The 22,037-nt window shown below is 40.6% G+C and overlaps 1 protein-coding gene across 1 annotated transcript in view; it reads right to left on the bottom strand.

Annotated features, from left to right (window-relative positions):
• RAB31 (RAB31, member RAS oncogene family) overlaps positions 1-22,037 on the bottom strand; it is an 80,830-nt gene that overhangs the window by 14,550 nt on the left and 44,243 nt on the right. Inside the window, exons 4-8 of the mRNA XM_086609294.1 lie at positions 21,380-21,383; positions 18,730-18,809; positions 16,034-16,115; positions 3,897-3,968; positions 1,932-2,038 (exon numbers count right to left, since the gene is read on the bottom strand). Of these exons, the coding sequence (XP_086465420.1) occupies positions 1,932-2,038; positions 3,897-3,968; positions 16,034-16,115; positions 18,730-18,809; positions 21,380-21,383 (345 nt within the window). The remainder of the gene's footprint in view (positions 1-1,931; positions 2,039-3,896; positions 3,969-16,033; positions 16,116-18,729; positions 18,810-21,379; positions 21,384-22,037) is intronic.

Raw genomic sequence — 22,037 nt, forward strand, 5'->3', positions numbered from 1 at the left:
ACACAGCTGCATGTGTTGCATAAATAATCAGATTTCTGGAAGAACTACGAAAACATATCACATACAAGACAGTCTGCGCTCTGTTTTTCCACCAAAGTCCCTTTAGCTAGACATCACTGGATGACTTTAGAAAGAAGACAAGGCTGGAGGATGCAGAAAGAATAACTGTGTGAAAAAAATATTCTCAAAATTACTCATAATGATGGGGAAAAATATGCCCCCTTCCTAAAAAAAAAAAAAAAATACAAGACATTAGCTCACAGAGCACAATGAGGACCGTGCAAACACTGGAACATTTTGTGCATGGAATAGCTGTACTGGCTGAACAGGAGCAAGAAACAGATGAATAGCAATCGGTAAACAACAGGTAGCATTTGAAAATAATGTGGTGGGAAGATCACAGTTGCTCTGTGAGGAATCCCAGTATTCTCACAACGTTGCTGGGGTGGTGCAGGTTTTCCTTCATGTCCCCAAATTAACCTGCCTCTGGTGGAACAGCATTTAAAAGCTTGCTGCCATGGCAAATGCTGCCAAAAGCAGGGGGAGGGCTGCTTATGGATTCATTTGCAATTCATGCCATTTGTCACAATCTCCAAACTTATTACCCTTGATTTAATCAGGCAATTGTATTGCTGGGAACACTTAAGCAATAAATTTAAAGCGACTCTCAGGGCAACTGAAAACTCTGATTTGCGCTCATGTGGTTTTGGTTTTATTTTTATAATCATCCTTTCCTCTTTTTTTCTACTTTGTATTAGGAAACCTTTAGTTTTGTCTTACAGGACTCAGTTTCACCATGTTGACAAGCATATCACTACATTGCGTAGGAGATGCCAATACACTATTTGTGTCCCCGACTCTTAGCCCAACAGAAATCAGGAGCCTTCCAGTGTCAGGGCTTGTTCAGATCTTAGAGAAAGCAGTAACTCTCAGTTTCGTGTTGGTTCACAGCTAACAGTGGCAGGGAGGGAGGGAACAAAGAAAAACCCCAAAACATCCCACACAGGTTCAATCCTTGTATATGCCTTGATTCAACAAAGCAAGGCATTGCTTGAAGTTACACACATGCTTCAGGGCTCTGGTGAACCTGGGCCAAAGTAACGATTATAAAACAACAGAGGGATATATTTGAACAACCACAAGAGCCTATGCGGTCGTAAGAGAAGAGCATCAAATACAGCCATTGAGTCTGTACTCACAGACGAGGCAAGAAATAAGAGTCACAGACTGACACGAAGGATCACTACTGTACAGCAGAACATGCTTCCGTTTCCAGAAAGAATAAATGCAAATCCGAAATAGAGCTAACACGCAGAAGAGCAACTTTAGCTCACTCTCATCTCAAATAGCATCATGTCGGCTCTTCTGTAGGAGGGCGGATACAACTCTCCCCTCTTTTACCCAGGAGGTTCTTTTCTTCATGCAGGTGACCCAAGTTTTACTTGAGGTTACACCCCTAAAAAACCTAAAATACACTGTCTACATCCAGTATTATGGGACAGTTTCAGTTGTTGCAAAGCACTAGCCCTCAAAGCTTTTCTGTGAGTAACATTATTCTACCTCAGGCCCATCCTTCTAGCTTTACATTGCTGGTTTTGCTCATTGCTTAATACATTCTGCACCTTTTAACATGAATGAAGGGGGGGAAAAAGACTACTAATGGAAACATTCCCAATGATTCAGCAGCTAAAGGGTGTAGATTGTAGAAATACAAAGGAAGGGCAGTAAAAGAGAGGTTAAAAAAAAGTACATAATTCAAGTTGTGCTGCTGCTGGTGAGATTGTACACTGGTAGAACCATTGGTGTTAGGAAAGACTCGATACAGCTGACCAAAATTATATACTATTTTAACAACAAAACAAATTGGTTACCTGAAGGAAGGCAACAATACAGTTACTGCAATCAAAACAACAATAAAAAAGTATTATTACCTGATATCAGAAAGATCACATTTGTTTCCAGCAATGGCCATTACAATGTTTTCAGGACCATGTTCTTTTAGTTCTTTCACCCATTTCTTCAAAGTATGAAATGAATCCTAAGTCAGAGAAATAACAAATAAGCTAGCAGTCTAGTCTCCATTGGTGTATTTGCTTGTTTTTTGAAGCTAGAGAAACACAGCTTCGACAGTATTAATGCAATAATAATTTTATAGATCACAAGACCAGAAGAAGATTGCTGTATCTGTGTAATCAGCTTTTCAAACTCTAGGTCATAAGACTTCCTCAAATTAATTCTTGGACACTTTCCCCTTTGCCCCCTAAAGCAGCACTGAATGTTTTTCTTGAATTTTCAGTGATGAAGAAACAACCACAGCTCTTAAGTGTGGCTAGTAGTTAATTTCCTTCACTTTTAATGCGAGCTTCCTTTGTCTGTTTTCAACTTCTTCCCAGTAGATGAGCATCTCAGTCACTGCCATCTTTTCAGTAACATCCAGGAGAGCTTTCGCAGTGACCTCCTCCCCACATTTCCAAATCTGTGTGTGGTAAACCTCAATTTACTCATTATGAAACCAAAGAGATAGGTGACAATTCACTTGGCTTTCTCCCTCCAAGTACAAAATTCAAACGCTTTTTGATGCTACCTGCCTTCTAATAGTAAATTTTCTATTCCTCTACACTAATGAACTACTAGCATTAAAATCACTTTTGTTCCTAGAGATTCTAATTATGACGCATGGTTGAAATTATTACTGAAACTCAAAGTAAGCTCCCAAATATATTATAAATAATTTTTTCCCCTTCAGAAATACACATAAGAATTGTGTCTAAATCAGCAGAGGCTATATCAGTATCACTGAAGAGAGACCACTATCAGTCATTTAGGAAAAAAAAAAAAAAATCCATTCTGCTTTAATGATCAACACTGAATATTAAGCATGAGAAAGTGAAATACACCTTGATCTTCCTCTCCTATTTCTCCTCTTTATTCTGAGAGCTGTTCCACATAAGCTTAGATAAAGGCTGGCAAAACAAAATTCTATTCTTACAATGCATTACAAGATCAACTGTAAGATATTTAAATTAAAAATAACTATCAATCCAGCACAATTCACTCATCCTTATCTTTTCTTGGCAAATTAGTCAAGGAGAACAGTACGGCTGTGCAACAGGGGCCACCATCATCAGCCACAGATCATTACACTAATGCACTGGAGAACCAACCCGGCCCTCTCAACCGAGTAGTAAATAATTCAATTGGCAGGAAAGGAATAAAATGCTAGTGAACAGTCATGACCATCCATCCATTAACAACTCCTCTAACTCAGCTTTATCCACAGGAGTTTCTTTCAAAAGCAGTGGCAGAGGCATTTGGCTAGAACCTCCTAGCCTCCTCTGGCTGAGAAATGAGCCAGAGCAGTTTAGGATCTGAACATACAATTTTCATTCCAAATGAATAATGCTGAGACAAAGATCAGAGACTTATGATTTCATCACCGGCTTCAAAGTTGAGACATGAGCCCCACAATGCAAACATGAGATGACACGTTTTAAAATCAGTAATATGCAAACAACTGACTTTCTGTTCAGTTGATAAAGCAGCTAGCTCCTTTTTGTATTAAAAATTCAATCCATACAGAGAACATAGTGGTGATGGGAGGGGGTATTGCAGGATATCGTCCTGTCTACTTAGCCAGAGGAAAGCCAAAGAAACTTCTACGAAATACCATCTCAGCGTTTTGTCAGGATGAAGTTTAAACAACACAAAAGCTGGACTTCGTATTTAGGTTTTTAAGGCAGTCAGAAGCCTCCATACAAATCTACTCAAACTACTAAAGCGTATAGACCCCACTGATGTGAACAGGAATTAACATATAAATACTTCTGCAGCTGTGGATTTTACTCTGGCCCAAGCAGAGGAGTTCACACAGGTGAAAAGGATACAGAAGGTCTTACCTGTTTGGTGATATCATAAACTATCACGGCTGCTGCCGAACCCCGGTAGTACATCGGAGCCAAGGAATGAAACTGTTAAAACATAACCCCCCCCCCCCCCAACAAAAAAATATCATTAATAAATCAGAATTATCACACTTTGTCAGGTCACAAAAACTTGCCATGGCAGGACCACCAACTTTCTTTCGTCCCGTAGAGGACAGGCATCTTTGGTAGTTGCCCATCTCTAATTTTCCTTAAATCCCAAGGAAGCAGAGCTTCCTTATTTCCAGCTGTGCTTCATCCTGCTGGATTTAAGCCATCAGCACTTACTGGTTCAATGTACCTTTTCCATTACAGGGCACGGACTCTGAGGACCAGTATTGACATGAAGATCACCTGCACTTGGAGGCCTAACCCAACCGCATATACATCCCTTTCCCTGGCAAACAGCAACGTTTTGCTATGTAGTTTTAACAAACTGGATTCAGCTTAGGTTCAATTTTTATAAAAAACTGCAAATCACTTGGATAAAATTAACTTGTCAGAAGACTCTGAACACCTGTCGTGTTTAGTTATCCTGGACTGTGACAGGTATTTTGAAAAATATGGGTTCTTTCAGCTTAAGTTACCCTTCAGCTTTTTGTTTCAAGGGAAATACCATTTAAGAAAAAAAAAGGTAATAAATATGTTTATTACAACAACAGCTTGCCAATGAACAGCCTCATTTTCATAATTTACCATGACTAAGCAGCTGATTTAGAATTTCAGCTTATAATTAAACTGAAAAAGGAAGTCAAAAAGCCTTTCTGCTGATTCAACTAAACTTAGTCTTAAGCAAACCAAAACCAATCTTTCTTGGGGAATACATTTGGTCTCACTGTACTCACACAGCCGTTTTACTAATTTTTATCTACAAAAGCTTCATATAAAGTTGCATCTAATAACTGAGGTCAGCTCCTAAATTAAATGCATTATTAGGACAGGATATGAATCTCACTGCCCAGCGCGTGTGCACAGATCCACGCGTTCTGTCGCAAACCTCTGCAGACGTACTGAACACATCTTTTTCTCAGAACTGTACGTACAAACTGAGTGTTTAGACCTAGTGGCCTCCAGATTTCGTGCTGTAGGTGCGATGTATAAAGCGAGTTCTTTGTAACTTCGGTTCGGTTGCCAGTTTGTAAGCTATTTATCACAGACTCCCGCTCAAGGTCGATACTTTCTCTTAGAGCAGTAAGGATGCACAGCAGCAGTGACAGATGGTCAAGCGCTGAAGTGTTTTGGGGAGCGAGGCAGGTGGGAAAGCTCATTAATAGGAGAAAACAGCAGGAAGGAGGATGAGAAAAGAAAGAGGAATCAGTCAAGAAGTAAGGTCTGAAGAAAAGGGACCAGCCGAGGTCCTGAGGGAGTTGGGTAGATGCGTGCCTTCTGAGCTTTTGGCCTGTGGCTTTATTACTTGCATATTTAATGCAATAAACGCTTCCCAGAACTTTTAGGCTTCCAGATCACAACAGAGATTTCCAGTGTGTTGTGTCAAAGTACGCTGGAAATCAGGGACCTTAACTGTGGTGGGTAGATCAAACCTTTCATCGTGTATGCACGCCCCTTCCAGCCTGTAAACTCCTGGGAAAAAAAAACAGACATTCCCTGCACCCATACTGATTTGGTTTTAATCTAGATTAGGAGGTATTCATGAATTTACAAAGAGCTCTCAGATAGCAGTAATCACACTTCACAGGAGCCATGCAGTTAAACTCACATGCTTCAAATTCCTTCAATACTGGCCCAGAAAGCACACTGAGAACCTGTACATCATCCTGGGAATTTCTCTCCCTTTTCTTTTGACAAGGTGACAAGACCACTTCCCATAATAGCTGTTTCACAGCAGAATATTGCCAGTCTTAGGGCCAGAAACTAAACATAAAAATAATCATAATTAAAAATGGGAAACAGAAAATCAGACCTTTTTCACTGGATCCTGGACAAGTAGATTTTAACGCAAAATAACATTTTTTGGGTAGGATTCATCTTTAGCTGGATTCGCAAACCAGCTTGTGCATAAGATATGACCCAGGGTCAGCCAAAAGGAAGGGGTGGGAAAGCATGGCTGAGAAAAAGGAAGAAGGACAGGACGATTAGAAGCCAGATTCACATCGGCTTATTCCACACTCAAACAGCTCTGCACTGGCAGAACTACTTTGTGCACATCTCTGCTGCGGCATTCTACCGCCACTGCCTGTTTTACTTTTTTTTCTTCCTACAATTAAAGCAACAATCCTTTTAAATCAGTGCAGGTAAAATGCAGAAACAAATAAAACTTCTTTTGAAACATTTTTGGAAATCAATGAATCACTTCAACAATATGTCACATTTCAGTAACCGAAAGGCCAAAGGACGTCGAACTATGTTTGACCTGCTCCTTGTGTCTAGAAGGATAAAAAGGGGACACCAGGGGCCATCATGTGGGAAGAATGCAGTTCCTCTTCTATTTAAATATTCCTACTTAAATATTCCAACTCCTCACAACCTTGGAAAGAGGGAGGGCAAGACCACAGCAAGCCAAGCTCACAAAGGCAACTGCCTTTGAAAGGCACTCAGGTTCAGTAGTTGCTGTTAACACTTAAGTATGACCTCCCTACTCTACTGTACTGAAAATCTATTTACTTGCTCAGCTGACAGGCCAGTTATTTCCTCTTTCATTACAGTAATATTTTCATTACAGTAATATTTTAATAATTAACTAGAAGGCCTTTTAAGAGGAGAAAACATTCCATCCATATTTGGGCATGTAGCTTCAAGATTGGTTTTGTGTTTGTTTTTTTTTTAATATCAAGTGATAGATTTCATCTGGTGTGTAAGTTTATATTCCTATTTGGATAAATCTGGCACTCAAGATTTCGTATTTTACATTGGACAAAGTGATGAAAATAGGATTACAATGGATCTTAATACAATTTCCTATGGTCTGCGATGGAAAAAAAGTACTTAGAAATTGTTTAATAACAACTGAAAGTACACTAGTAATAACTATCATCAGTTATCACAGTACAGAATATCAAATAAAACCAAAATTAAAGCCCTTTTGTCATTCTTTTGTACAGTCTAATAAACAAACATGATGATACACTACGTCCCAGTCATAAGAAGTCACTGTTGTCCACAAGAAAACAGGAAAAGACTCTTTACAACACTGAATGAATCAAGAAGGCTTGAAAAATCGTAACTCTGAGTAAATTTCATGATCTAATAATAGACTCTTAAGAAATCTGTTTTGTGAGCATGGATTTTCCAATATCACAAACATACCAGTAAAAATATTATGCAAATAATAGTGTTTATTCAGTGCTTTTTTTTTTTCTCTCTTTTTTTTCTTTTAAATCAGTGCCCAAAAGCAACATCCTCTTGAACCTTTTCCTGGCCTAATTACCTGGAAAAAGAGAGTCACGCAAAATTAATTAAAGGGATACAAAATACTAATGTGCACATTTTTCACCTGCCAAGGACCAAATGTGGGACAGACACCCAAAGCAAGGGACATACAAAAAATCAGCTCAGAAAATTAAATCTCACAGGACTACTTTCTGTATTATAAATCACAATGTCTATAACCTCAATTTTATAGCTCAGTATTTCTGTATCCAGTAATTCCCAAGAAAATCAGGAGAAACAGGAGCAGTTCAAGATTTGCCATGAGAACAGCTCTGTTTCTCGAGAAGGGCCACCTGAAATGCTCAAGCGGCCACCACGGCTCTGCCATACGGACACCCAGGTGGCAGCCCCCGCTTGCCGGGGACTCAGCCCCTCCATAACCCATGGCCAACAGCAGCGCTCTGGCAGATGTCACCCCCACCTGCAGCCAGCAGCAGCTCACATCACCGCAGGCTAAAGGGAAACACTGACCCAAAACAGTTGCCTATCAGCTCCCACCATCACAACCAACCACACTTCTAAAAGCTGATCCACCACACATTTCAAAAGCTGATCCAGGTCCAGCCTAAAATCATCTGGTTTTTTTCCGTGCTACTCTTATGGAGATCATATTATTCTGACAATTAAGAAAATTCTGAATTACTAAATTACTTGTCATTCACTTGCACCTTGACTTACTAAAACTCAAGCATCAGTGCTTGCCTTTAGCCGAAACAAGACTACAGAGCAGTCTTAACTTTGCCAGTCTGCTAAACCAGGCTCTTCCAGTCTGTAGATAAGGTAATGGGGAGAAGGCAGGTCTAATCACCTTTCTCTGTGCCTGGTCTAGCTTCAGTTCATCTTTCCTGACTACAGGTGACCAGGTTTGTATGCAGCTCTCTAGACATAAAACAGCATTAACTGCACTTCCCCTAAATTTAACGCATTTCTCATGGCTGCATCATACAGACATAGAATCATTTAGGTTGGAAAAGACCCTCAAGATTATCGAGTCCAACTGTAAACCTGACACTACCAAGTCCACCATGATCATCCTTTAACCAGTAAATACATTCACAGGTGGCTTTCCTTCTCTGTTTAAAAAAAAAAAAAACAAAACACAAACAAACAAAAAACCAAGAAGGAAAAAAAAAAAAAAACACAAAAAAAACTAAAAAAAACATCCCCCAAAAAAACACCACCTGAAACTTTACAATATACATTTTTGTTGGGAGTAAAAAAAGTACAGAGACTTGCTACTTATACTGAATTGCATCCCTACTTTTTCCTACCATTTTCTACCATGTCCTTCTAGGCACTGGGAATACCTCCCATCTTTGTATAATGAGTAATCTATTATTAGCAGCTCATCTAACATGGAAATGTAGAAGTCCTGTCTCTCTCATTCAGTATCCACAAAAAGTTTGCCTATTTGCAAATACTGACCCACTTCACTGCTCATTAGCCTGTTCTGCTTTTGTAGGGGTTGATAACTCGTGAGGCTGAAGTCACTAATCCTTGTGATGCAACGGTTAAGTTGAATTGGAATATGTGCCCCTACAACAGCTACAGCCAGGTCAAAAGGGTCATTCAAAATATAAGTAAGAAACTTATTTACCAAGGACATGCCAAAACCCAAAATCAATGACTTGTGTAGCTTCATGCAGACTTTTACGGGTCTCTTCCTTGGAGCACATCACACAGCACGCTATATACCTACACAGTCGCGTGAGTGCTGGTGCAATGCTAACTGGGTTCAGACCACCTCCGTACTTGTGCTCCTCTACCAACATGTCCACTCCGCATTTGCGGTTCACCATCTCTGCCACTAAAGGAAGAAGTAGTGAGGCCACATGCACGTTACGAAATTTCCTCTGAAAGCAGCATCCGACTAGAAACTGCCCAGTCTTTGCAGCCGTACAGCCCTGCAGCGTAGAGGACAAATTCAGTCTTAGGTGGTGCGAATGCAAATTCAGCATAACCAGAGTTGCTCTTGTTGATTCCAGGAGTGTTTTGGGATTCTGCAGCCTCTGATCTGGCCATCTCACTGAAGTCAACAGAAGCTTTGCCCTTGCAAGGAGCAGAAAAATGGAACCAACCAGCCATTAAGGAGTTTACCACTGATTTAAAAGCTCTCTAACATTTTGCCTTCTGTTTCCTGTGCATCTTATCATGGAGGGGTATATTTTGTCACAGGTAATGCTTTTCACTTTTCCTCTGTACTAACAGTATAGAACAGGGAAGAAGAAAAATCTACAGGTTAGCCACATCGCAAGACTTAGAAGCAAAAAGCAAATTCAAGGGAACACAACATAAATCACACCCGAGCTGTGGTAGTGAAAGTCTCTTAACCATGTCTTAAGCAACACAGGTTTAGAAAGCAAAACAGGGGCCAAATAAATACAGAAATAAAAAACTACCACTCCTGCCTATTTATATAGAGGCTGACAAATGCTGCTGAAGACAGACTGGATTCATTCAACCTGCCAGGCACACCAGGGAACACTAATTCATGTCTGCAGCTCCTTGCACCATCCTGTAGCACTACACCCCAGCGCTGGCTTACTGCCACAGCAGGGCTGTCTTTTCCAAACTCCACAGCCAAGAGTAAAAAAACAAAAAAGCAAGCCAAACCCAAAAACAACAGCAAAAACCATCTCCCCACAACCCTTCTATTGGGTTGCTTTTGCAATCCTAGGCTGTAAAGAACTTGTTCTTGCTGCAAAAGGATTATAATTCTGCCTACAAGCATGGCTGGAAAGGGTAAGGATGCACAGAGTAAGCAGAACTAGACCAGTGCTCAGCAAGTGTTATGCACCTTCTCACTTCAAGGGGCTGACTTCAGCTAAGATTTTTCCACATAGTGCCTTTTCAAGCACCTGCAGGTGCATAGCAGCACAAGATTTGCTTCCTGACAGCTGTAATCATTTGACTAGATTTCATTTCCATTCTTGAGAAGCTGATCTCTGACTACCTATGTGGCCAAGATCAAACTACTTGACTCCTCTCAAGGTGAGAGATATTTACTCTTTCTTTACGTGGGTACTATTAATGGTAAGGACAGCCACAGCTTCTGGCTTTCTGCTAGCCACTCACATGTGCGGGCAGTGAGTGACACAGCCCTGCAACATCCTTCCCCTTCCTATTACACATACTCACCTTTCTAGACTAGGACCTTCACGCACCTCAGTCCTCTCGCTCAGTCCATTCCCAGTCCCTCTGTAGGTGATTTTGGATGTCCTGTTTCTCCTGTCCTTGGCCCTTCCTGCAACACTACCCCCACAAACCCCTTTCAGGCCTGTTCCCAAACCCCCCTCAAGCATGCTCCTCCTCATACTTTGGCCTCTGTTCCTACAATCCGAACCGCTTAGATTTTTGTGATGAAGAGCACGGTAGACCATTGCCAGAAACATGTTACTACCAGCCTGTTTAAGAGAGCCGCCTTAACTGCTTCCATGGATCAGGTAAGCACCCACGAAGGAAGAGTCAGAGGTTGCCATCACTGTGTCCATGTTGCACGAGCTCATTGAAGCAGTCCGTGCACCACAAATAGTACCTATTCCTCTATTTGCCCAAGTCTGGGTATGTAAGGCCCCCAATTCCGGTCACCTTCGAGGCAGTGGCTGCCAATAAACAGAAAATCTTGAGTGTGGAGAGAAGCGAAGGCAAAAACCAGAAGCATCAAACAGATTATCCTGAAACATAAGCTTCTCACACAAGAAATGGCACAGGGAGGGATATAAAATTCCTGACATTCTCAGCTGGCAAAGAGCAAATGGAGAAATGTTATGCATGAAAGCCACTATCAGATACCATTTAGCATTTTATAACCTTGAGTAGTTTTCCTTACATGATTGAAGGCTGAGATTCTTATTCTCAGGATTCACAAGCTGAACAAATCAGGAAGGATCTGTCTGTCTGTGACCTACAGGTATTTTTTGGTAGTTAAATTGAAGACAACATAGATTATATATATAGAAGAATAAGCATCTTTCTCAAATACGTAAGAACTCTCAAAGTGAAGAGGGAAAAATTCCAACATTTTAGGATAATCTTTTGAAGATATTTTAAATAAGCAGAAAATAAAAACTTTTACAACATCACAGAAGCAACCTGTGTTTAGCCTTTCTGAAGTTTACAGTCATTAACAAAGGATGCAAAACACACTACACCTAAACCACATATCACTGTCAAGCTACACATGCTACAATTTTGTTGAAACTTAGGAAAAAACACATCCACATGCATCTCTGAAATGATTTACCATGCTTTACACTCAACTTTAAAAACAGTAAACATTAACATATTCACTTACTACTAGCTCTAATGCCACTTGTGCTCTCTCAAACGCACATACTACCAAATCACCTGTCGACCTTTGCAGCATGCAGGCAGTAGCACACCATGGTGAGGTACTTACACCATGTACAGGGAACCACCTTCCCACTGACTGAGCTGTGGTCTAAAACCTGTAGAGCAAAATCCAGGCCACGTCTTGACTGAAGAAGTAATTCAAGTCACGGATAGTTGGTGTTAACTCCTCTCAGGACAGATTGGTTTCAGAGGAAGCATCCATAAGTAAAGTGATTAGGTTGCTGAGCTTAGGGCAAACATATCAGTCACAACTTCAGGAAGGGCAAGTCCTCCTCTCAAGGAGCATTGTCACCCCCTACCTTGTGACACTGTCTCAGAATCACCAGGAGAACTATTGTCACTCAGATAAGAGGGGGCTATAAAGTGGTGTAGATACCACTCAGCTTTTTCCTGGAAATGGAGCAGTCTGAGCTTTTTAACAACGACAACAACAAAAAAAAAAGGGGGGAAGAAAAAAAAGGCACCCACAACTCACAGTAATTCCTATCAAGATTTAAATTGGACTCAAGTAATCAAGACTCCTTCTATTAAACAAAATTAAAAATCCCAGAGTTCAACACAGTAAATTTTAAAAGGACAGAGATAAATTTTCCTGCCCTAGAAACATGGCCCTCAGGCTCCCTAACTATTTGCTACAATATTCCTCAGCTGGCAAAATGGAAAGCTGGCCACCACCCAAGGTATTCAGACAAAGCATTGTAATTAGAAGCTACTTAAGGCACCATGAACCAAAATATATGCTAATAAAAACATCATTTACTAACTCGTGAGAGACTCTTCTTAGGGGAGGGAATCTTTGCTAACAATAATATAATTGTCATGCATTTAAGTCCACAGCAACAATTTAAAGCTGATTCGGAAAAAGTGAGGAAGGGAAAAAAGTGACATTTGGAAAATAGTGGGGTGAAGGGAAAGTGGCTCCGAGAAACAGAATAAATCGAGCTTGTCTGATAGCTGCACACCAACACAATGCAACTTGGTCTGCAGAGACCAGTACTTAGGCACAAAAAAGCAGGGGGATTTTAAGTGTGCTGCTGGTTTAAGATTCTCCACCAAAAATGGGAAAAGAAAAAACAAGATAAAAGGATTAAGCAGCTCTCTCCTTTTGTAATCAAATAGAATCTGAATTTTCCACAGCGAGAGCTGCTGGAGAGCCATGCACCCCACCCCAGGGTCTCCTCCAGGAATCATGCTGAGCATTCGATCCCACCAAGGCTACGAAAGAAACGCTTTTGATCTCTATTTTCTGCTGCATTATTGTCAATCTGCAGAAGTGATGTTTGCTTATTATTTCCCACAAGATAGCAATTCTGGTTCCTTTTCTACTCTGCCTACAATTCCAAGTTTCCAGACATAAATAAAATATTATATTTATTATCCATACAAATCAGATGTTACCTGTTGGCTACAACCAACCTCTGACTGGCAGGCCTGTATATTAAGGTTCTTCAACTAACTCAGGTCTTCCTACAAGCTTTTAAACCCAACAACGACCAGCCTTTTGGAAGGCTTGCCACCTTAGAGTGGCTATGTGAAAGGTGATTTAATGCCTCAAGGGGGTGCTGAGCACTTCCAGCTGGCTTCTCCGACCACCCAGGACACAGCTCCTTTCCAGAAGCAGCCACATGAATTTCCAGTTTCTCTCAGCTGACTGAAGGCAGCCAGGAGGGCACACCGGTTAAACAAGACGACCCGCTTAAATAAGGGCTTGCGACTAAGATATTTAAGAGTGGTTTCTCTACGCTCTTCAAGCTGCCAGTTTCCCAGTTTGTTGCCCAGAGAAACTCAAGAAAAAGGAGGAGAAATCTCACAAAAAAGGAGAAACTCACGAACAAGGAGCACGGAAGCGCTACTGCTGTTGTTTCCGCCTGCCTGCTCTACCACGTTAAGGTTTGAGCTTAACTTTCACGGTGTAAGTAAGGCTTCGGCTGAATCTCACCCGGGGCTCTTCTGCTGTGAAGGCTCCACATCAGCACGTAGACTCAGCAACAGATGGGGAAGCACCCAGCATCCCGACTCCAGAATAAGCACACGCAAGTCCCATGCTTGGCCTTGGGTTTAGGAGAACGAAGCCAAACGAAGGACAAGCCAAACAAAGGACACGTTGAAAGGGCAGGAAGCCCTAAACACCGCTATCAGCAGTAAAGACAATAGGGGCATTGACAAAACTTCCAGGCTTCAGCAGTGGAACACAAAGCCTCAATAAAAACCGCAAAGAACAAGGGAAGGACAACAGCTCTCAAAGCAGAAACACCACTCAGAAGATATTTTATTAGTGCAGTATGAAAAATAGTAATAAGCCCAGAGGTTGGGGTAGGCTGGAAGCTTTGGGTCATCACTGTTCTTCAGAGGATAACGAGAAAGAAATTAACAGGGAAAGACACTTGCTCTTGAATGGTAGATCAGAAGGAGCAACACAAGACAAAGTAGCCAAAATCCCAGATACAAATTAAAGTGAATAAGGTATTCAGAAGTATCATGTGTTTAACTGTAAAATTGGGATGTTCTAGAACAGAGAACAACCTGGAACAGTATAGGCCTCACCTTGGGAAACTTGTCTGCCTCGATGGCTAGCACTCAACACCCATCAACTTTGTTTAGTATATCATCTCAGTTTCCTGGAGGCCTAGGGAAGGACTAGAAATACATTGTGCAAACACAGAAGAAAAAGATGGTCGCTGGCTTAAAAAGGTTATAATTCACGATTACACATGAAAACCTGTAACATAACTTATCTGTAACAGATTCTGAGCAATTTAACAAAGTTTGTGATGGTCACTGCCCATCACTGATGGACACACACACAAAAAATAGGAAAGCAGATGTTTGAAAAATGACGAATTTAAAAAAAAAAAACTGAGAGGAAACATAAGGGACTAGATGGGAAGGATGGATTTCGTGTCCAAGAGTCAAAGCTCAATCACAGATTTCCTGCCTCAAATGAGGCATCACTTGGTTCAGTAAATACAACTTTATTAAGATTCACTTACTTTTAAAAAAAGCTTTTAAGCTTTTAGAGTCTTCACACTATGTGGAAAAATTAATACTTATATCTAAATGTCAAGAACTGAGTTTTGTGTGTTAAAGAGCTGAAAGAAAAAAAAAGAGAAAGCACAGCAGGGCAGCAGAGGGAAGACAGAGAGAGAGAATAAGCAAGGAAACTCAAATCATGGGAAAGAAAACTGAAACCTCTTGAAATAATTAGTCCATTATCAGCTCCAAACGCAGAAATGGGATAAACAAGATTCAAGGGAAGGAATTATGCTATACTTCAAATATGTTTTCCAAGATCCGTTTTCTCTCCATAAATAACACACTGAATTGCTAAGAGTCAACAGATTTCATCAGGGCCACTCTGCATCATGCTGCGCATTGTAAATAAAAGCACAAGCATTTCCTGCACTTAACAGCAAAAATCGTCATTGCCTGCAATTCACATACAAGGTATGGAGAATACAGTGGGATGTATCAGGACTGACATTACAGCCTGTATAAGCATCTCATTTTATCCCAACCTAACCTGACCATAGCTACATTTTTCTATGAACAGGACCAGTGCAATTTCACAAGAAAGTCTGAAGATAGTTTAAAATGCATGCATGGGTTTTTCCATTTTTTTCCATGGAATTTCTTTCTTTCTTTTCAAGATAAACGTGGGCATATATTAAGAGAACTCTACAGTTCTACAGCCTATTACTGCACACTACTGCCATTAGGCTACTAAAATAAACAAATGACCAGCCAGGTTTACTTACAGTCAATATGAACCAATGCCCACAAACTCCATTACAGCTTTTTTGAAAAGGAAAAGGAAAAGCTACTTAATTTGAGCAATTCATTTCACACACTTCAAAAATCAAGACCAAAACCTGAAGTGGTTCAGGTTGCCGGTGCTAATTTCCAAAATAGTAACAGCAGACAACCCATGTCCATATTGAACATCCCAACTCAGGGCAACCCCAGAGTCACCACCTAAGCTCAGATCACCCACCAGCTCATGTGCTGGAAATCAAGTTCTTTCCAATGCCAATGAAAGCTGCCACACATAAACCTGATGAAACCAGAGGGGAGCTGGAGACCACTTGGGCACCACCCAAGCTGTCTTGAGGAAAGTGGCTCACAATTCACACCAGGCTTTTTTTTTTTTTTTTTAAGGTAAGTGGTACAGCCAGCCTGCCTCTGCATTTTCCCCACCTGTGAAATTTGGGAACCTATATACTTAGTGACTGCTGATCATCTGCTTTGCAGAGCCTTGTAAAGACTCAGTAGGTGTATACTTACAAAGTCTTCTGAAGACGAAAGGTTTGGAAAAAGTACACCAGCACATTAAAAGAGACTGAGATAACAAAGACATACTGTAAAGTAATACTCACCCGTTCCTGACCAGCTGTGTCCCAGATCAGAAATTTATGAAGCTCATTCCCACAAGGCACAGTTTTAGTCATGAAAGATGCTCTGAAAAGAAGGATGCAGCAGAAATTTGTAACATGACCGACATTTTGAATATGCAGCCTATAGACCTTAGCCAGCTCTGCTGGGTTAGACCGCTTATGGGGAAACTCCAAAACCTTGATAAAACGCCTACAGAAGTGAAAGTCTGTCTTTTCTCAGATAAAATATGATACCTATATATATATTTTAAAGGAAAGGAAAAGCCTCTGATGTTCAGAGGGCATTTGTGCATGGGCTCAGTAACACAAATCCTCCTGCTGCTCACAGGTAGCTTCTGCTGCTAGCTAGCTCCATCTTCTCAGTGACACAGACCTGAGAAAAAGGCGTCAGCACCATACCAGCCAACACATGGGCAACTTTTCAGTTAAACCTAGGAGACAGGACTACCAGGGAACAGAAAGACCACCTGCTGAATGCACATGGTGAATAAACGGAAAAAAAGTTCTTTCCCCTCTCAATTCAGATGAAGAAATCTTCATGCCTTCTTCTATTTTTTTGTATGAAATGCTATTTGTCTATGTTTTCACAGTGTGATTTTTCTTCTTTTAGGAGAGAGAGTTACAATTTATAGGCTTTTTCTATATTACATCATTTCAATTGAAAGCTGGCTAGAAGAGACTGCCAAACCCTGGTAGATTCCTCCCAGCCCCTCATCCTCCCTCCATCCTATCTGGACACTGCTGAACAATTTCTGTTGTAGTAACTTTTTTCCTGGCTCATAAAGATGCATTTGATACAATGCACTGTCATTATAAAAGCACCAAGTGACATAAGACTGATCAAAACATCTCCTGAGAATGGTATACCAGACTGCTCCTCTACAGCCATCTGCAAATTGCTCAAATTTAACAATGCTGCATTGCTTATAAAAATATTAAGAAAAAAAAAATAGCAGCGTTTTCTTTGGTTGTTTTCAGGACGTGTGCTTTCAGTTGCCACTCTTCTTCTCAAAGCATTAGGCAACACTTTACAGCTTCAAAAACAGGAACTTTAGAGCTGCAACAGCTACTGTAGATTGCAAGGACTGTACATTTAAAACTTTTGATTAATTTGGAAGAAAATAAAAACAAAAACCTTATGTATAGAGACAAGTAATATCACCTGTGTGCCTTTACATTTTAATGTTCAAATAGAAAAATATTTTCCCTCTGTTATCACAATTATGAAAATTAAAGAGTTTCTTTTTTTTTCATTTGAGCAGAAGACATTTACTTAGCAATAAGAACTACTTGGGGGAAAAAAGCTGATGACGATGTAGAAGTAAATAACCACTCAAGTTCCCATTAGCTCCTTCACCACAAATAAGTGTCCTTCAGTCAGTAATGTTATCTATGACATGCTTCCTTTCTCTCTTTTCCTTTATTCATCACATTCAGGAGTCCAAAATTGTCCTGTAACTTCAACGTGAAACTTCCAGCTGAGACTCCTTCATGCGTCGAAAGGCAGAGCTTTAGAAGACTTTGTCTAAACCCTTGAACAACACACAGCAATCAATACCAATCCTTCTCAGACGATTTAAAACAGCTCTAACACATGAGCCAGATCAGCCCTTCTCACTCAAATTACTCCTTTGTGAACATCACATATTAGCTTTCTTTCCCATAAAAGATGAAGAATTTTCAAAATTTTCCAGGTAATATTGGACTTGGCAGATTTGTCCCTAAGATGTTACATGAAATATTTTGGAATTAAAATCAACTACAGGACTAACAGGCTTCTGATGGTTTGACATGCAGAAGCTTGGCAGTTTTTAAAGAACAAGTGGGAATTAACTATACTTAGTTTAAATTGCATTGTCCCTATTTTGAGAAAGACAGGATAATGTAACATGTCCTAAGCCTAGATGAAAGCATGTCCACACCTGGGAACAGACATCGTCCATGTTCCGGCCCAGCCTGGTAGGACACACAACGTAGGTACATTAAAGGGCTCCCCATGGTTCTCTGCCATTACTCAGCCATAGGGTGTCCTGGTCATTTTACAGATCACAGCCTCTTTGGGTCACGAGGTTTTAGTTCTTTAAGCTCCAAGGATCAGATTTGACACCTCATTGACCAGTGGGAACTAAAATAATTTTAATCCTAAGGTCTTATGACCAAAACACAATGTAAAGCGGGAAGCTCTTGACACGACAAAAAGAAAAGGACACTAATCGAGTAAGATACCTATGAATCTCTTGGTGTAAGATGGGTGAAGAAAAACAGGACAGCTGGAAGTTATGGCTACACCCAACACAAGTCAAAACAGCATGGCTCTGGACAGCCCCAGAGAAGAGGTCATTTCAAGAGACACCATCCACAGGAGGAGAACGGCAGAGCTCTGTCAGCCTCTCCGTAACAGATTATGCTGCAATATAGTTAAGTTGAGGCCCCTTCTGTATTCCCAGAACAGGGAGAGCAGAGCAGATCTGGTTTGGGGCAGCCCCAGACTCTCTAAACAGGTAGCATTAGCCAAAAGCCATTAAGGAGACTAAAGGATTCAGTGAGATTAGTAAACTGGAGTGAAAAAAGGTATACAGTATCCAGAGCCCTAAAAGTAAGGAAGAGAAAGGAGCTCAGCAGAAGGCAATGAGTTAAAAAATATATAGAAGAAAAAAGATACTATGTGTGGTACTTACCCAATAGTAGGACTAATATTGTGATCAAAGTGGTCCTGGACAAATCGACAAACGATGCTTGATTTGCCAACCCCAGTATCCTGAAAATAAAGGAAAGCACAACAGTGAGTTCAGGAGACCCTAGACATCAATACTTCTCCTGAAGAAACAGTCAAATATTAATTTGTGAAATTAAATCCTCTCTAGTGGCAAGTGGGGCAGGTTAAGCGTTTCAAAAGAAAAGCGAGCACATGGATTACCCTTTTCAAACGTCAGCATTGAGAATGGAACTCACTGGTCCCCTTCCCAACACTTCCTTCTCTCCAAGCCTTGTATTTTTGGGGGTGGATTTTATATTCGTGTTTCAAGGACTGCAGTACTTCAAGCACAACCGTTTACTTCTACAAGAAAATCCTGCACTTTCAAACACACGGCGCATTACCCAGCAAAACCAGAGAAACAATTTCATCCAGACCAGTTGCAAGAGCAGCCCAAGCATGCTTCCAAAACAGAGCACAAACACCAACCTTTTAGTACACTGACAACACTAACTTAGCAGAACTAACCTTTCCACAGCAAGACAAACAAGCCTGCTTGGTGGAAACTTCGCAGAGGCTTCAGGTGGTTTTGAAAAGGCATGAATCCAAAGAGTTGGATCCCCAGAGATGTGCAACTATCCCTGTGCAGGTTGAGTTATTGGACTACGGTGAAACAGCATTACTTTAAATGCAACACAGTTTGCTCTCTGCAAAGAGATGAGGCAGGCTGCTTCCATTTGCAGTAACAGTCTTTTTTTACCATCCCCTCCATCAAATCATTAACGAAAAATAACAGCAGTACAGTACTAGTATAAAATTCAAAATAAACTCTGGGGTGGGAGAAAAGCTTGACATTACTCGGAAATACTATTTTAGGCATTTAAGATATCAACAACTTCCCCAAAAAGCTGCATTTTTCAGTTTGTCTCTGCTATCCCATGAAGCCTTGGGTGGTAGATGGAAGAACATAAATTATACAGAGAATTATCAACAAAGAGGAACAGCAATATCACTATGTCTCTCACAGAATTGAAAGAGCCTCCTCAGAGACAAAAAGGATGCCAGGAAATCGATCCTGACCTTTCCAAGGCATTAACAATGACAGCCCAGGGTCCAATCTAACTCATTAAAGTCAATGGAAAGTTTTCTATTAATTTCATCGGAAATGATTGCAGAACTACCAGATTGCACCTGGTAGTTCCATTTGTATCCACATTTTAAGACACCTGACCAATTTACACAAGCTTCTCGAAAAGTGCCAAGACAAGAGAATATGGTTTGTTGAGAGCACTACACATATAACTACATATTAAAAAAAAAAAAAAAGCCTTTGCCTTTTCCGTAATCAATTTTGCAATATTTTACCTTCTTTTAGAATATGAAAGAAGAAGAAGAATGCCTGTAGTTAAGATTTCCTTTCACCATGTTTAAATGAAACTGTATCGGCACTGCAAGCGAAGTCTTTATAGACAACACTTATTAGAAAACCATCATTTAAACTCTCATATTTAATTCAAAGCTGTCCTTAGTCAGCTTAAAAGCCATAACAAATGCTCATGCTACACAGACGGTTGTTTATCTACTGTGTTCAATCAATAGGAAAAAAAGATCAAAGAGAGGAGAAGTGTTTAAAACCAGCCCTGTAGCCTTTGATCAATAGCAGCAACACATCCTGTTGCTATTCCCAAATTTTGCCTTCATTATCGATTCCAGCTGACATGTCTGTATAATTAGTAGACTAGGGTGGCAGAGCACATTAAAAAAAAAAAAAGTCCTCTGTGTTAAAACTGAAGATCTAATCATTATACCAGATTTTAAACACTGTGGAGAAACCAGAACGACCACCCGCTGGGTGCGAGGAATTACATTTCCCTCTTGCAAGGACAGAGTTTCTGCCACCGTGTTCGAAACCAGACACTGACTCCCATGACCCGGTGACGCTTTAGTTTCACGTAGTTCCTTCAGCTCCCTTGACAGGTCACTCAGAAGGATAACTGCAATTACAGCTCCTGAGCAAGAGGAGCCCCAGTCTCTGGCAGGGACGTGACATCCACAAGCGTGGATTACTCCTGGAAGCTTCTAGCTTTTCACCTTTCAGTGCACGACTCTTACTAACGTTTCACGCTAACGTTAAAGGAACTTTAAACGTTTCTTCTGCCCTTGCATCTCCCACAATGAGCACGGCTAAACTTAAACATACACCAGACACACCAATAGCCCTCAAGAAGCTTAAAGGCGTTCTTATACACTTTGCTCCTGGGGTTGCTTGGACTATGGAGAGGGTTAAATTGACCCTTGGTGTAAGTTCAGTGAAACCAATGGACTTGGATTACAAACGAACCTGTCTTTAGGACAGCTGCTGTTGTGGCCAGTGGCTGGTGCTTTCCAGGAGCCAGGCCATTTATTGCACCATGGGGTTCAGTCGAAACAAACACTCCCAGCTTCTGTTTAGTTGCCTGGAGGATACAGCGGCCGGCTACCAGAGTATAATTAGAACACAGAGGGGAAGGAAATAAAAAAGAAAAAGCTTCCTACTTAAGGCAGCAATTCTCATTTCATCGTGGAATTTAAAACTACTTAGACAATTTTCAGTCCATGTTACCATACCCGCACCTGTAAAATTAGACACTCACCTGCCTGAAAACAAAGCAAATCATGGTGTATGAACATTACACAACTTGAAAACTTAGTAGAAATCTTTCACTACTAATCAGACCTTATCTTGTACTCACAACAGGGAACCATCTTTCAGGAAAATCTTGCAGGAGTTAAGGAAAGCATGGTCAAAGAAGTAGAAAAGGTATTCATTTCTCAGCAATGGATTTAATTAAACCTCCTTGCTAAGACTGTACAAAGCTTTCCTGCTGCCATCTGCTTTGGCCTTTGCTATATGGTCTTCCATACGTATATCCATTTTTCTAACATCTGATGGGAATGCTCATCCTCCTTTTGTTCCTTTTTCTTCAAAGCATTACAAGAGACTTGTCAAGCCACACGCCTGGGTAACATTCATGCATGCAGATGACTTCTTTTTTCAGTTCTCAAAGTCTTGCTTTTCGCCAGCTTTTCACACCCTCTGTTTTTTTTTGTTTGTTTTACTCCATGTTGGTGTACATATAACATACAGAAAGGAATAAAATTTCAGCTTATGTAAAAGGTCACAGAGGTATTGAGCTGAGTGGATTGGGCAACCTTCAGCAACTGAGAATGTGTCCCCCTCAGGATTTATGTCACACTTAAAGGAACAGATCTTGTAATTATTCAGAAAAATCCTTACCCCTGGGAAACTCA

The sequence above is a fragment of the Tauraco erythrolophus genome, chromosome 3 (assembly GCF_009769465.1).
Source record: "Tauraco erythrolophus isolate bTauEry1 chromosome 3, bTauEry1.pri, whole genome shotgun sequence".
Taxonomy (NCBI): domain Eukaryota; kingdom Metazoa; phylum Chordata; class Aves; order Musophagiformes; family Musophagidae; genus Tauraco; species Tauraco erythrolophus.